The sequence below is a fragment of the Pristiophorus japonicus genome, chromosome 14 (genome assembly GCF_044704955.1).
Source record: "Pristiophorus japonicus isolate sPriJap1 chromosome 14, sPriJap1.hap1, whole genome shotgun sequence".
NCBI classification, from domain to species: Eukaryota; Metazoa; Chordata; class Chondrichthyes; family Pristiophoridae; genus Pristiophorus; species Pristiophorus japonicus.
In genome coordinates this window covers 150,901,823-150,917,858 of record NC_091990.1, presented here as the reverse complement: position 1 = coordinate 150,917,858, position 16,036 = coordinate 150,901,823, and the positions used below count along the sequence as shown (strand labels likewise).

General features: G+C 40.3%; 1 protein-coding gene across 1 annotated transcript in view; it reads right to left on the bottom strand.

Moving 5' to 3' along the window:
* Positions 1-6,044: 6,044 nt before the first annotated feature.
* The window catches only part of mettl15 (methyltransferase 15, mitochondrial 12S rRNA N4-cytidine), a 155,245-nt gene continuing 145,253 nt past the window's right edge, over positions 6,045-16,036 (bottom strand). Inside the window, exon 5 of the mRNA XM_070898639.1 lies at positions 6,045-6,645. Coding sequence (XP_070754740.1) covers positions 6,206-6,645 — 440 coding nt within the window. The 3' untranslated portion in view covers positions 6,045-6,205. The remainder of the gene's footprint in view (positions 6,646-16,036) is intronic.

The following is a 16,036-nucleotide window of genomic DNA, read 5'->3' as shown; positions in this document are numbered from 1 at the left end:
GCTTTAATACTATCCCTGATTTCCCTTGATAGCCACGGTTGAGCCACCTTCCCTTTTTTATTTCTATGCCAGACAGGAATGTACAATTGTTGTAGTTCATCCATGCGGTCTTTAAATGTCTGCCATTGCCCATCCACAGTCAACCCCTTAAGTATCATTCGCCAATCTATCCCAGCCAATTCACGCCTCATACCTTCAAAGTTAGCCTTCTTTAAGTTCTGGACCATGGTCTCTGAATTAACTGTTTCATTCTCCATCCCAATGCAGAATTCCACCATATTATGGTCACTCTTCCCCAAGGGGCCTCGCACAACGAGATTGCTAATTAATCCTGTCTCATTACATAACACCCAGTCTAAGATGGCCTCCCCCCTAGTTGGTTCCTCGACATATTGGTCTAAAAAACCATCCCTTATGCACTCCAGAAAATCCTCCTCCACCGTATTGCTTCCAGTTTGGTTAGCCCAATCTATGTGCATATTAAAGTCACCCATTATAACTGCTGCACCTTTATTGCACGCACCCCTAATTTCCTGTTTGATGCCCTCCCCAACATCACTACTACTGTTTGGAGGTCTGTACACAACTCCCACTAACGTTTTTGCCCTTTGGTGTTCTGCAGCTCTACCCATATAGATTCCACATCATCCAAGCTAATGTTCTTCCTAACTATTGCCTTAATCTCCTCCTTAACCAGCAATGCTACCCCACCTACTTTTCCTTTTATTCTATCCTTCCTGAATGTTGAATACCCCTGGATGTTGAGTTCCCAGCCCTGCTCATCCTGGAGCCACGTCTCCGTAATCCCAATCACATCATATTTGTTAACATCCATTTGCACAGTTAATTCACCTTATTGCGGATACTCCTTGCATTAAGACACAAAGCCTTTAGGCTTGTTTTTTTAACACCCTCTGTCCTTTTAGAATTTTGCTGTACAATGGCCCTTTTTGTTCTTTGCCTTGGGTTTCTCTGCCCTCCACTTTTCCTCATCTCCTTTCTGTCTTTTGTTTTTGCCTCCTTTTTGTTTCCCTCTATCTCCCTGCATTGGTTCCCATCCCCCTGCCATATTAGTTTAACTCCTCCCCAACAGCACTAGCAAACACTCCCCCGAGGACATTGGTTCCGATTCTGCCCAGGTGCAGACCGTCCGGATTGTACTGGTCCCACCTCCCCCAGAACCGGTTCCAATGCCCCAGGAATTTGAATCCCTCCCTGCTGCACCATTGCTCAAGCCACGTATTCATCTGAGCTATCCTGCGATTCCTACTCTGACTAGCACGTGGCACTGGTAGCAATCCCGAGATTACTACTTTTGAGGTCCTACTTTTTAATTTAGCTCCTAGCTCCTTAAATTCATTTCGTAGGAACTCATCCCTTTTTTTACCTATGTCATTGGTACCAACGTGCACCACGACAACTGGCTGTTCTCCCTCCCTTTTTAGAATGTCCTGCACCCGCTCCGAGACATCCTTGATAATCAATACAAAGTAAAATTTAAGAAATTTGCAGATATTCAATTCATATTCAAATACAATTTAGTACAAAAATGCAACTTTGTTTATTTTGGTGCAGAAATGTCAAGGAAATTCTTGATCAAGATCACCCCAACCTCTGTTGTTGAACTGCAGTATGCAGACGACGCCTGCATCTGTGCACATTCAGAGGCCAAACTCCAGGATATAGTCAATGTATTCACTGAGGCAGATGAAAGCATGGGCCTTACGCTTAACATCCATAAGACAAAGATCCTCCACCAGCCTGTCACTGCCGCTCAGCACTGCCCTCCAATCATCAAGATCCACGGCGTGGCCCTGGACAAGGTGGGCCATTTCCCATTATCTCGGGAGCCTCTTATCAACAAAGGCAGACATTGATGCGGATATTCAACATTGCCTCCAGTGCACCAGTGCAGTATTCGGCCGTCTGAGGAAAAGAGTGTTTGAAAAGCAGGCCCTCAAATCTACCACCAAGCTCATGGTCTACAGGGCTGTAGTAATACCCGCCCTCCTGTATGGATCTGAGGCATGGACGAAGTATAGAAGGCACAGAGAAACATAGAAAATAGGTGCAGGAGTAGGCCATTCGGCCCTTCTAGCCTGCACCGCCATTCAATGAGTTCATGGCTGAACATGCAACTTCAGTACCCCATTCCTGCTTTCTCGCCATACCCCTTGATCCCCCTAGTAGTAAGGACTTCATCTAACTCCTTTTTGAATATAGAAACAAGTCGCTGGAGATATATCACCAACGATATCGCCGCAAGATCCTGGAAATCCCCTGGGAGGACAAGCGCACCAACATCAGTGTCCTCGACCAGGCTAACATCCCCAGTATTGAAGCACTGACCACACACGATCAGCTTCGCTGAACAGGCCATAGTTCGCATGCCAGATACGAGACTCCCTAAACAAATGCTTTATGCGGAGCTCCTTCATGATAAACAAACCAAAAGGAGGACAGCGGAAACGTTATGTCACCCTCAAAGCCTCCCTGGTAAAGTGCGACATCACCACTGACAACTGAGAGACTCTGGCCAAAGATCGCCCGAGGTGAAGAAAGTACATCCAGGAGGGCGTTGAGCTCTTCGAGTCTCAATGCAAAGAGCATGAAGAGGTCAAGCGCAGGCTGCGGAATGCGCGCGCGGCAAACCAGTCCCACCGACCCCTTCCCTCGACGAATGTCTGTCCCACCTGTAACAGAGTCTGTGGCTCTCGTATCGGGCTGTTCAGCCAAAGGACTCACATGGGAGTGGAAGCAAGTCTTTCTCGATTCCGAGGAATTGCCTATGATGAGTAGAAAAATGCAACTTTGTTTATTTTGGTGCAGAAATGTCAAGGAAATTCTTGGGATTTAAAAAAAATTTAAACTTGACAAAATAAAATGTGAAGATAAATGTGAATGGAGAATGTAGCAGTAATTTGTGAAGGGTTTCACTTTTCACGAGAGCACAAAAACAGGAGTAAACCATTCAGCCCCTTGAGCCTGTTCCACTATTTAATTAGACTATGGCTGATTTGTACTTCAACCCCATATCCTCCCATATCCCCACACAGAACTTCATCTGCTACAATTTTACAAACTCAATCGGTCTGTGTCCCTCTGTAACTTCTTGCTCCCATCTGCACAACTTACTGTGTCTCCTAACTTAGTGTCATCTACAAACTTGAACATACAACTCTCTATACCTTTTCCAAGTCATTGATATATGTGGTGAAAAGCTGAGGCCCCAGTATAGATCCCTGTTAGGAACACCACTCGTCACATCCCACCAATCAGACTACATTGTCCTTATTCCTACTTTCTGTCTCCTACCTCTCAACCAATTACCAACCCATGTCACAAGGTTAATTCCAATTCTAAGCGCTTTCATTTTTGTTTATAAACTCCTGTGCAGAACCTTATCCAATGCCTTCTAGAATCAATATACTCCTTAGGCACTGCATTATCCATCATGTTAGTGACCTCCTCAAAAAATTCAGCTGAATTAGCCAGGCACAACCTACCCTTCATAAATCTATGCTGACTCTCTTTGATCAGCTCGTGCTTGTCCAAGTGCTCAGTCCCTTATGATAGATTTCAGTAACTTCCCCACAACTCAGACAGGTTTTTGAATGATAAGGGGATAAGGGGTTATGGGGAGCGGGCAAGGAGGTGGAGCTGAGCCCAAGGTCAGGTCAGCCATGATCTTATTGAATGGCGGAGCAGGCTCGAGGGGCCAAATGGCCTACTCCTGCTCCTATTTCTTATGTTCTAACTGATGTTAAACTGATGGGTTTGAGGTGTCCTGTTTTCTCCCTCCCTTTTTAAATATTGGAGTTCATTTGCATATTTCAAATCCAAAGACACAATTTTGTAATCTCAAGAGCTTTGGGAAATTATAACTACAACATCTGCAATTTCATTACCTATTTCTTTTAGTAACCAGGACTGGATACCATTGGGTCCTGGATATTTGTCAATCTTAAGTCCCATTATTTTCTCCATCATCATTTTTTTTGCTTTATATTAAATTCAATAAATTCCTCTCATTGACTTATTTTAGGTTCCATTGTATTTTGTCCACTTCTTTGAAGATGGATACAAAATAATCATTTAATAATTCTGCTATTTCCTTATTGTCCATTGTAGTCTCACCTGTATGTCTTTACTGGGCCCACATTCTCCATTACTACTGATTCACAATATATTTATTAAAACTTTTGCTGTTAGCTTTAATATCACTTGCAAGTTTTTTTATATTCCTTTTGCATTTTTTTCTGATCCCTTTGTTGCTTCTTATAGCTCTCCTGGACTGCTGGATTTCTCTTGCTATTGTGTAAACCTTTTCTTTAGCTTGATGCTGTCGCTTACCTCATGTGTGGAGCTTTTTCCTTTTAGGTGTCTGTACTGGTTTTGTATTGCACTGAGCATTTCTTTGAATACTTCCCACTGTTTGTCCATTAACAGCTCAGCCCAGTTTACTGCAGTCAATTTATTTTTCATCCCATTAAAGTATGCCATTCTTAAATTTTAAACCTTAGTTTGTGACTCTCCCTTTAGCCTCTCAATAATATAGTCACTATTTGCAAGATATTCCCTTACCATCAGATTGTTAACTAGTTCTGGTTCATTGCGTATCACTATCTGTAGTATGGCCTGTTCCTTTGTTGGTTCAGAAACATATTGTTCTAGAAAACTGTTCCAAATGCATTCTAGATGTTCGTTACCTTTACTTCTTGGGCTATTCTGCTTCTCCGAGTCTGTGAAAATTAAAATACCCCATTATAACTGCATTGTTGTTGCATTATGCTTCCCTGATCTCTGTATTTATACAGGGAGTTTGCTGTAAATAAAATATAGAACAAGCCACAAACTTTTGAAAACTGTTCCTTTTTTTAAAAAGGGAGCAATGTGGTGGTAAACTGCATTTCAGCATCGATGCAATGTGCCAAAGAATAATAGCATGTGGCACTACCTTGGGAAGTTGCTGAGCATAGGCCAAGAACTTCCCCACAGAGTGTAAAATCATAGGAAGAGTCATCAATATTACTCATGTGCACCTTCTGGCAACTGGTCCAGCTAAGTATTGACTGTAGCGGTCTTCTCCTGTCCTGTTGGGACGGTAGACCCAGAATGGGATAAAAGGGGACATTAATAACTAACACAATCAACTGAATTAATGGTGAATTACTATTTTGCATGTCTTGTGCCAAAAGTGTTCACAGTTAACAATTCTTATACTGGTGAAAAAGATTCCTGCAGGACTTTCATATTGTCTTACATGTGCAAATCTACAGCATAAATGAATGCAGTTGCTGGGGGCAAAAAAAGCGAACAATATCACTGATTTAAAGGTATGTAATTTAAATCTTTAAATATTCCAAACCTATGAAACTCCCTGAATTCATTGGCATTTTCTCTAAAAGTGCCTGTTTTTACTTAGGCATCCATGCCTGCTGTGAGAGATCTCAGTGATGTATAATACAAAGTAACGCTTTGCTTCTCTCCCATGACTCCCCTATTTACTGATGGTGGACCAATATCACTTGCATGAATATAAACATTTTTAAGAGCCATTTGCTCCTTAAATGCTCCCCCTTCTATTGACCTTCTTGGTGAATTTTATACTTGTAAAAGGTTAGGCATGTTAATGTGAAAAATTGAACATGTTCATTTTGGACTCGAATGTCAGCATCCAGCCAGGCCAGGTATAGCAATGTCCCTCTGCTCTGTCCCAACAATGTGCCTCAGCCAAATCTGAGAAGAGCATCCCCCTCCCTCAGTGCACAATGATGACATTTTCCCATTTCCCTGCACAGCCATCCCATTTCCTCTCAAGTGAGATTACCAATTAGTGTCAAATTGGGGGTTGTTCTATACTGTGAACATGTCCCCAAGGAACTGGAGCTTGAACTTAGGAGACTCATCCAATCAGTTTTGGCCAGATATTTATTCATGTCCCAAAGATGAAAGCCTAATGTCTAAAGCACTGTTCTGCCAGGTTGTCATTCTTCCACTGAGTTTTAAATACCGGCTAGAACATTTCAAACACCACCTCTAACTCTCTAACCTCCAATTTTTATTATTTTCATGTTCGCAACAATGGGACAATATTTTTGCTCACTGGCATTTTGATTGACATTTACAAAAACACCTGCATATCAAATTCTGTCAGAGATGGGGTATTGAGAAAACCCTTGCAAGCTTGATTTTTGCATATTTTTCACAGTTTCATGGCAGCTCTGAGTTTTGCAGAACGTCCTCGTGGATTTTCCTGAATTTCCTGGAGGTCAGGAGTCAGCGCTTTCTTCTGAATGTTTGACCAGTTCAAGTTGCTCTGTTCAGTGTGACAGGTTTCATCTTCTTCCTGCTGTCTTCTGAGTCCTTGTCTAATTTTTTGCCTTGCACTCAAGTTGGGCTTTTCGGACAGGTCAATACCTTGCAGAAAACGTTTTACGATGCGATCTTCAAGCGAATGAAATGTTAATGTAACCAAGCAGCCTTGAGGTTTCAAGAACTTGTAAGCTGTTTTAAGTCCTTTATATAATTCATTCAATTCATCGTTCACAAAGATTCGCAAGGCCTGGAAGGTTTTAGTTGCCACATGTGCAGGTCTCTGAAGCAGGTCTTTACGTGCATACATTGCTGCTGCAGGAAATGCTCCTGTGAGACACATAACAAAAAAATAAGTTTATGTTTCATAAACCTAGAGTGAAAAATACAGGTACGTCTCAAATCCGGCAACCTCGTGACTGAGACTGTACTGGTTTACAGGTTTCGGACAAGACAAAGTACTAATGGTGGCGTGGGTCAGGTCGGGTCGGATCGAGGGGCATTCGGCAAGGCTTGGACCGATCGCACGCCATTTAAAACATAGCGGCGAAGCCGATAACTAGTCCGGCCCGCCATTTTTTGGACAATAATTCCAGATTTTATTTTACTGAATATCAAATGGGATTGTCTAAAAAATGTCTGGTTTTTGGAAATTTCCGATTTTCGGACAGCCGGATTTAAGGCATTGTACCTGTAGTCCTTTCTAATAAAAACATACAGGATATATCTTGGGAAATAAAGTATGTAACATGAGAAATTTGATTTTATTACACAGATCTGACATTGGAGTTGAATATATTGCACAACTAATTTTATTGGTAAGGGTCATTTTTTAATCTACCTTTTATACAATTTCTTCTGGTATTCTAAGCTGTACAAAGATGATAATGAGGTAAGACCATGTTATAAGTTCCAAATGCTAATTGAATGTAAAAACAGGCTGCGGACAACAAGTTGGCTCGCATTCCTACTGCACCTATCCTTAGTCCAGTCACATAGAGCCATGATGCTCAGGTCCATCACGGTTGTCTCTATTGTACCCAACCTATTGCATTGTGACTGCTGTCGAGATCTCATTGAAATCAAAACTGGCGCATTTAGTCAGCCTCCAACTGTTCATCCATGCCATTCCCTTCTATTTCTGGAGATTAACAACAGCTATCTTGTACAATGTGAAAAGTGTGATCATGGAAGGTGATTGTATCGTCTACCAAATAAAATTATATGATTCTTTAAATTAATTTTAACCGCAGCTGCACGCTTGCTGCCCTGCGAAGCCACCATTTTCATGTTGGCAGACAAAGCAGAAAGTAAACTGGATTCTTACAGGTAATCTTACCTTATTTTATTGCTGTTCATAATAATACGACACATGTAACAGGCTCACTATCATGACGGTCATGAACTGATCTGAAAATACGCAAGTCCTGCTGGGATAAAAGACTCAACTAGAAAACGACTTTGCCAAAATCAATTTTTCTTTTGCATTGCTCGAACAATGTGGGTGCAGTACACCCTCACTGAATTGAATAAAATGAAACACATCAGTTCTTCACTGACGTTACCTTATTTGTCATTAACAAAATGCAATTCTCACGAACATGAGATATAATACAAGTATGTTCAAAATTGCAGAAGAAATTTAAAATAAAAAACACAGCAAAATCCATTGAGCTGCATGACGAGAATCAAATAATTAATAAAATTGCCATTTATTGGTGCAATTGCTATCACTATGCTTAATTTGAAATGCAACTGCGTGAAAACAATCACCTCTGCATAATAGCAGGACAGCATTAATAATCCTATTAAGTTGCATCAAATTCATTCACACATATAGAACCTTTGCAAACTATTACTTTTCTAATACTGAAGGAGCTTTTAGTACCAACAGCTTCTTTTATTTACTCATTAAGGTTGAAATGATGATGCCGCAGAGTAAAACAATCTTCCATTTTATACTTCTCTACATCTCAAGAACAAAACAAAATTGGATAAATAATGCTGTATAATCACCAGTTTTGAAGTTAACTAAACAAATTAGCAGTTATTTCACATTTCAACACACAGGCCAAATTTGTATAATTGGATAAGTGCTTCTTTTTAACTATACCATTACACAAAATTTAAGCACACTCAAAATTCTTGAGTACCTGGATGATATGACTTTTATATAGGTCACATTTGTATGGTGATACGAGAGTTATGAGAAAGTACTTCTGAATTGAGTGCAGGAACTCATTTTTCATCTATTCGATGTAAGGAACAATCGATGGTAGTCCACTTGGGGAGCAGCCCCTTTCCAACACTTAATTAGAAAGGAAGGACGGCATACTTGACACTGAACTCCCAATTCCAAGCTAGCAAAAGCTTTTAAAAAGAATTTTGATATATCATTTTCTGTTTCCGCTGGCCTTGTTGGCTCTTTAAAATTGTTATTTGATGCAAATTGGCTGCACTAAGGACTTCTCATGTTGTTTTACAGCAGAATGCTTTATTTGCTGAGCATATAAAACAAGCACTCAGAAATCTGTAAGCTATTAGTGAAGAACTCCACCATTTAAAGCCAGGCTGTCATACTGGTGAGACCCTCATTTTGATGGCTGCGTTTGACTTGACTAACCTGAACGTTGATCATTTTATTGTATTTTTTTGCCTGTTGCTTTCTGTTATATCCATTTCATTCTATGCTCCTTTGATGCACAACTCCAACAGCAGCAATCCTGCAGCCACAAGCTTGTCCCTGCTGTTTCTGACCATGAGCATTCCCATTCAAGCTGTCAATCAACAGCGACATTGGATTAGGTTGAGGAAAAGGAATTCCTGCCTAGAGAGGAGAGGCAGGTGCTCTGATATGGTAAGCACCTGGCACCCACTCACAGGCGAATGAGGAACCAAGTCATAGGACCCAAGCACAACTACTACCAGGATTGAGCAGGGAGGTAGTCCCAAAGTTGCGCTAGAGCATAACCCTCAGATGACATCCAGCATAGCGAGATCCCTGCCTGGTTAAAGTCACCACCACAAGGAATTTTCATGGTAATGGTTCATTTCAAGCTACTACTGGTGACATTTTCCAGGTAAGTCAGCCTTTCATTCACTGATGCATCAAGCATTTAACCACAGCTTTGCTTCCCAGGTGAAATTTGTTTGTCAGTTTCCCAATGGAAAGAAGAGCACAACTAGAGAGTCCCCCGCACCCCTCCAAAAAGCAATAGCCATATATTCCTTCTGGCTAATAAAGCATCACGAAACATTCCAAAGAAGATGCAATCAGTTTATTTCTCTACTTTTCATGTGTGGCCCTGCATCAAAGTTTGCTTCTTCAGTGCTTGCCCTTGGTGAAAGTATAAAATATGTTTTGCATACTCCAAAGCTCCTGCTCTTTTTTAATGCCACCTCAGTTGGAGTGTCACACTGCTGCTTCCCAATAAGGATCCTAAGACTCGCCTGTAGTGAATGCACTCATTCATATGGAGGAAAAGCAATATGTGAGGAGGACACAAAAAATCTGCAAAAGGACATAGACAGGCTAAGTGAGTGGGCAAAAATTTGGCAGATAGAGTATAATGTCAGAAAGTGCGAGGTCATGCACTTTGGCAGAAAAAAAATCAAAGAGCAAGTTATTATTTCAATGGAGAAAGATTGCAAAATGCTGCAGTACAGCGGGACCTGGGGGTACTTGTGCATGAGACACAAAAGGATAGTATGCAGGTACAGCAAGTGATCAGGAAGGCCAATGGAATCTTGGCCTTTATTGCAAAGGAGATGGAGTATAAAAGCAGGGAAGTCTTGCTACAGCTATATAAGGTATTGGTGAGGCCACACCTGGAATACCGCATGCAGTTTTGGTTTCCATATTTACAAAAGGATATACTTGCTTTGGAGGTAGTTGAGAGAAGGTTCACTAGGTTGATTCCAAGAATGAGGGAGGTTGACTTATGAGGAAAGGTTGAGCCTCTACTCATTGGAATTCAGAAGAATGAGAGGTGATCTTATCGAAACGTATAAGATTATGAGGAGGCTTGACAAGGTGGATGCAGTGAGGATGTTTCCACTGATGGGGGAGACTAGAACTAGAGGGCATGATCTTAGAATAAGGGGCTTCCCATTTTAAAACAGAGATGAGGAGAAATTTCTTCCCTCTGAGGGTTGTAAATCTGTGGAATTAGCTGCCTCAGAGAGCTGTGGAAGCTGGGACATTGAATAAATTTAAGACAGAAATAGACAGTTTCTTAAATGATAAGGGGATAAGGGGTTATGGGGAGCGGGTGGGAAAATGGAGCTGAGTCCATGATCAGATCAGCCATGATCTTACTGAATGACGGAGCAGGCACGAGGGGCCATATGGCCTACTCCTATTCTTATTTCTTATGTTATTATGTCATGAATTCATGCCACTACTGCTAGAACCTTGGCACCTATACTGATTGGCTGTTGCTGTCCCTATGTGGTTCTTCTGCTGTCTTCTGAAGGGGCTATCTAGGAAGGTCAAATCCTGCCACCTCATCTGCCTTATATCCTGTCATATTCGAGTTCTGGCTGCGCTTGTGGATGACGAGAGTTCTTTGTGGAGAAAGATCCTTGCCTGCACTGAAGTGCACGATGCCTGCCATCAAGGTGCTCTCAAGCTGATTTCCTAACCTCTGTAGAGCAGAAGAACCCTCCTCTAATTTGGAGCCCAAAATCGCAACAATGACAGACAATGTTGACATCAAAACTGAATCAACACCTATGTCCTCTATCCTTGGGGGCTCCTCTGCAAGATGTCTGGTGTCGCTTTTCACTCCATGATACGCTACCTGTTCACAAAACCCTCTTGAATGACTAGACAGATATTAGAGTAGCAACTGCTGTATATTCTTGACATTTCATGGAGAGCAAGCTCTGAAAATCCTTTTAACTGAACGAAGAGCTGATTATTAAGTGCAATTCTACAAGCGGCCCCTGTAAGTACAAATTTGCAGATCCTGCAGCAGCAGCCCAGCTGACCCTTAACCTCCCTTCTCCCATTGCTGTCTGTCTGCTGCTGCCACTGCCACAAGGACCCCTTCCTCCTCCTTACTTATACTCTGTGCTTCAACCAGGTACTTCCTCCATACTCCACCTATTCAATTCCCCAAAGTGGACGTATTTGGGATGGTGCTTGCCAGATCTGTTGCACTGATGGGTGTTTATGAAATAGAGCTGTTTGCTGCTCAATCCTGGTGTCACCTTCCTCATCTTGGAGACTCTTGACACAGAGATAAAGGGAACATGTATTAACATAGGATATGCAGAATTAAAGCCATTTTGGTGCCCATTAGTTACTGATTTGAATGTTAGGTGGTGGCAAGATGAAGTTGAAGCAAAAGGCTTACCATTTGGGGTTGGTAGAAATCCACCAAACTCTCCCTAATCCACTGTTTCAATGATCAATGTTTCTTAAGAAATACTGTAGGACTCATGAAAATCCAATTTTTGAGCAGTGTTCTTAAACCTGCCTATTCTGAAGCTCAAAGACTAAATTTAAACTTAAAAAAAACACCAATAGTAACCCCACATTTTTTGATAATTGCAGCCATCAGATGGTCCTGCTCTAATTATATTTGCCTGAAAATAATGAAAGGATTGGGAATGCTGGACTGAGTGAAAAATGAAGTAAAAGTACTGCCTGCTAGGACTGCAGGATGTTGTTACAATACAATTTTGTTTGAAGTGTTGAAATCAGGAAAGTGTTGATCTCTATTTCATCATCCAGCATCACTTTATGTTGCTGTCGAACTTTAAAAATGAGAACTGATGACCACGGTCGCTTTGATGCACGGGATGGTAGTACAAAAACTTACATTAAAATGTTGAACCTCAAGAGTTAAAGTATAAAATACAATGGTTTGATCCTTTTCTGAAGTATTTTTTTCTATTTGTAGTTCAGAACTACAAAAAAGCTAATTATTCTTTAATTCTACAAGTCTTGAGAGTTAATGTTCAGCTTTCCTAGGTTTCAAATTCAGACACTTAATTCATTCCTGTGGAAATGGTAGGAAAATGTATATAGAAAAGTTACTTTAAATGCTAAAACAATAATTTAATTAAAACACAAAGGAGGATTTTCATTGTTTCAAAGTATAAAAGTGAATCTGACTTCATGAATTGTCCCAAATCTGTAGAAAATAAAAGGAAGCACTTTGACTTTCCTTGATGCTTTAGTCTGGGACTACTGAAGTGGTTAAGTTACAAAATAATATCTGTAATGTGCTGCGCTCTTAGGTCTGAAGTATTTCAGTCTCCCAAGTACCTAAAAACAGTACCTTCTAAAACATTAATGCAGCAGTGTGTAGACATTCTTGCGTAGAATCTGCGCAACGCTTTGTGTAAAACTTCAAGAATAATCACCGTCTCTGTTGCAGCTCACAAAAGCATTTTGGTGCACTGAAAGCAGCAGGGATATTAATTTGGACATTTATGTTTTAAGTTTGCTTTAGAATCCATTAAGTATTCCAAAGATCAACTCTATCATTTGAACACAAGATAAAGTTTAAAGTATACGCATTTAAAATTCCCAGGGTTAGCTCTACCCAGTTGGTTGATTTCCGCCCCATCCCCCCAACCCCCTTTGAATGATTAGTATTCATCGGTGCCAGTAGCCATAGGTTGCTTTTGCAGTTAACTGAATTGAAATTCAATGAATTTTGTACCATCTAAAGGAGATTATTAATCATCATTAAGTTAGAATGAAAAAAAATTAAATGGTATATTTGTTAGTAATATTTTCTAACCCTTTCTACAATATAAACCTATTGTGGCTTTCATGTCTACCCTGTAATGTTTGATCACCAGAACTATGGTATATTAAGGATATATGATCTTTTTTTAAAGTTATATTAATCCACTTTATCGGCTTTCAATCTATCCTCCTTCAGTTGAGTGTGTGCAAGGTTTTGGGCTGTGAATTTTTCCACAGCTGCGACCAAGTTGCTCCACATTAGCCAACTGCTTACCAGAATGGTAGAGCTCTCCCTGTTGATTTTTTCCCCCCCTCTGTTGCCACAATCCAAAAATAGTGAGCTTAGCCAAAACTGTTAACACAAAGAACTCAACCAGTCCAGCAACTATCAAATCCTGCCCTTTGAGGGCAGCTGAATTACAGTAAATGCTGGCTGGTATTTGAACCTCTGAATGGGAATCCAACATTCTGCTACTCGTACTGGGAAGAGTTACTGAGACAGTGTACAGGAGCTACACATCAATAGAGAGATAGTCATAAACACAGCATGCTTCAGCTTCAAATGTGCACATTGATTCAACTTCCTCCCACTTCTGTGGCTCAGTAACTCCCCAGAGCCAATGATGACACCATTGGCAGCTTCTGTTTAAGAACAAATAATGAAGAACAGAAATAAATAAAAGGATATTAATGTGAAAGTTGGACTTTCTTTTGAAAAGTAGACTCCTGACAGTGACACACACTTTAGAAGGTGGCATATTCATCATTCACACTACAGCAAAAACATTAAAATGTCTTCAAGGATATACCAAAGAGATAAATAACAGAAGATACAGTTCCTTAATGCAGTTAAAATTTGTGTTAACACTAACTTTGAACACGCACCATCTTTTCCCACATAACACTTGCAAAATTATTTCCATTGATGAGTTCTCTCGATAGCTCAGCAAGTTTAATCAGTGACTATAGCTCAGCCATACAGACAAGGAAGATCCCAGGTTCAAGCCCTGATGTGTGCTGAGTTAATTCATCTCAACTGGGGTGCAAATTGCTCCCACAGTCAGCACTCCTGACTAAGACTTGCACAGGAATAATCAACATTAACTGGAAAACTGGCAACTATGGAACTATATCTCAGCGAGTAGTCAACGCCTTCAGATAACACAGAAAAGGAAACCAACTGATGAGCAGAAAAAAAGTCAAAATGATTTAGAAAAATGCACAGAGCTATACAAAATTAATTTTAAACATTTATTCTTGATTTTTTATAAATCTATGTTTTTTCTTTAAGGGATCAACTACCTGAAAGACAATTTAACATTTCTATTAAGTGAAGCAAAGAAAAAGGTTCAAAGAATAGGGGAGCAGGGTAGGTAAATGTGATTAGATGTATTTGCTCACGTGGAGGATAAATGCCAACATGGGCTGAATGGCCTATTTCTACGATATAATATCTGTGCATTTTAATGTAAAATAGTGAATTATCTGTAAAACAGCAGTGCTCATTTCTTCTGGCACATGTATCTGAGTCTGCCATTTCAAAATAAAAACTAGTCAAATGGTTAGTAAGATGTGTTTTTGCATAGTAATTACGTAGCATTCCATCAGATGTATAGCCATGTAAAATGTAGGGCTGCCACTTAAGATTATTCCTCAAATATTTAAGCCTGAAATTATCACTTAAAGGTGGCCTAGAACATCTGTTTTAACCACAAGCGGTGTATCTGGCTTGAGGACAACTTTCCGCTTTCATGTTAGCTAGTACTGGGCTAGGAAGTCCTAGACACATGTATGGCCCAAATGGTATTAACTCTATTTACTGATGGTGCTTTTCCTGAACGTTAGCTCCATCCCAGAAATAGCTTTGAGATTTGCTTTGTGGTGCCTGTTGTCTACTGGAAGGTATGAAAACCACAGCTAAATATAGCAAAGAATTAGAAGAGCCCCATCAAAACTCCATGGACCTACATTTGAGGCATCCCACTGCAGGCTGAAAACTGTTTTTTAGCCAACCATTGGAAAGATCTCCTGAAAAGAGTTTTGGCTTCTCAGAACACTGACAGAATCTGGAATACGTGCTGGTAAGAATACCATGCATCTGTTGCAGATAAAGTCTATCCTCATTTATAGATGTCCAGTGTTGTCATCCTTGGAGGTCTAGTCATTTACAATCCTCATTTTGGGAGGGTCAATGTCAGACTTCTGAGAAATCTTTAACTTTACTTGAATTGAGTAGGATATTTAAAAGAGTAACACAGATCAATATTGATATTCAAAGGTGTATTGCTCATTAATCTATATTTTGTCACTCAAAAGTTCTCAACGACATTTAGAGATGTCTTCATTTTGATCTAAAATCAGTTCTAAATTCACCCCTCTAAGATCTTTAAGGTGCCTCAATCAAATCTTTAGTTGAATTGTACTTTTCTTTAAAGAAGATGAATTGAATTAAAAACTGCTCCTTTTAAGCATGTAGAAGTTGCCCACTCCTCCTCCTTTAAGATGCTCCTTAAAATCTATCTCGAATCAAGCTTTCGGTCACCTATCCAATGTGGCTCGATGTCAAATTTTGTTTGATAACACTCCTGTGAAGTGCCTTGGGACATTTTACTACGTTAACGGTGTTACAGAAATGCAAGTTGTTGTTGTTTCAAGTTTGTTTAAATCTTTTGTTTCTTTTCAAGCACATTAATTTTTGGACAAAACCATCTGTAGGTCTACAAGCAGTTAAATTTCTATAACACTCAACATGTAAAAAGACACTTCAGAGTGTTTCACAAAGCAGCTAATGGCGAATGGACGTCGAGGTGGGTGAAAATCTCATCTCATAAGCAGTCCCTCGAAACGAGGATGACTTGTTTCCACGCCAAAAAAGGATAAGTTCACAGGTGTTCCAATGAAGGACCTAAAGTTCCAGGTCCTGAACTACATCCTGAAGGGTGGAAGATGCCTGTGTGTGGATTTTTTTAACGTGTGGTGGCTGTTGCGCACCAGCCACCACATGGATTTGACAGA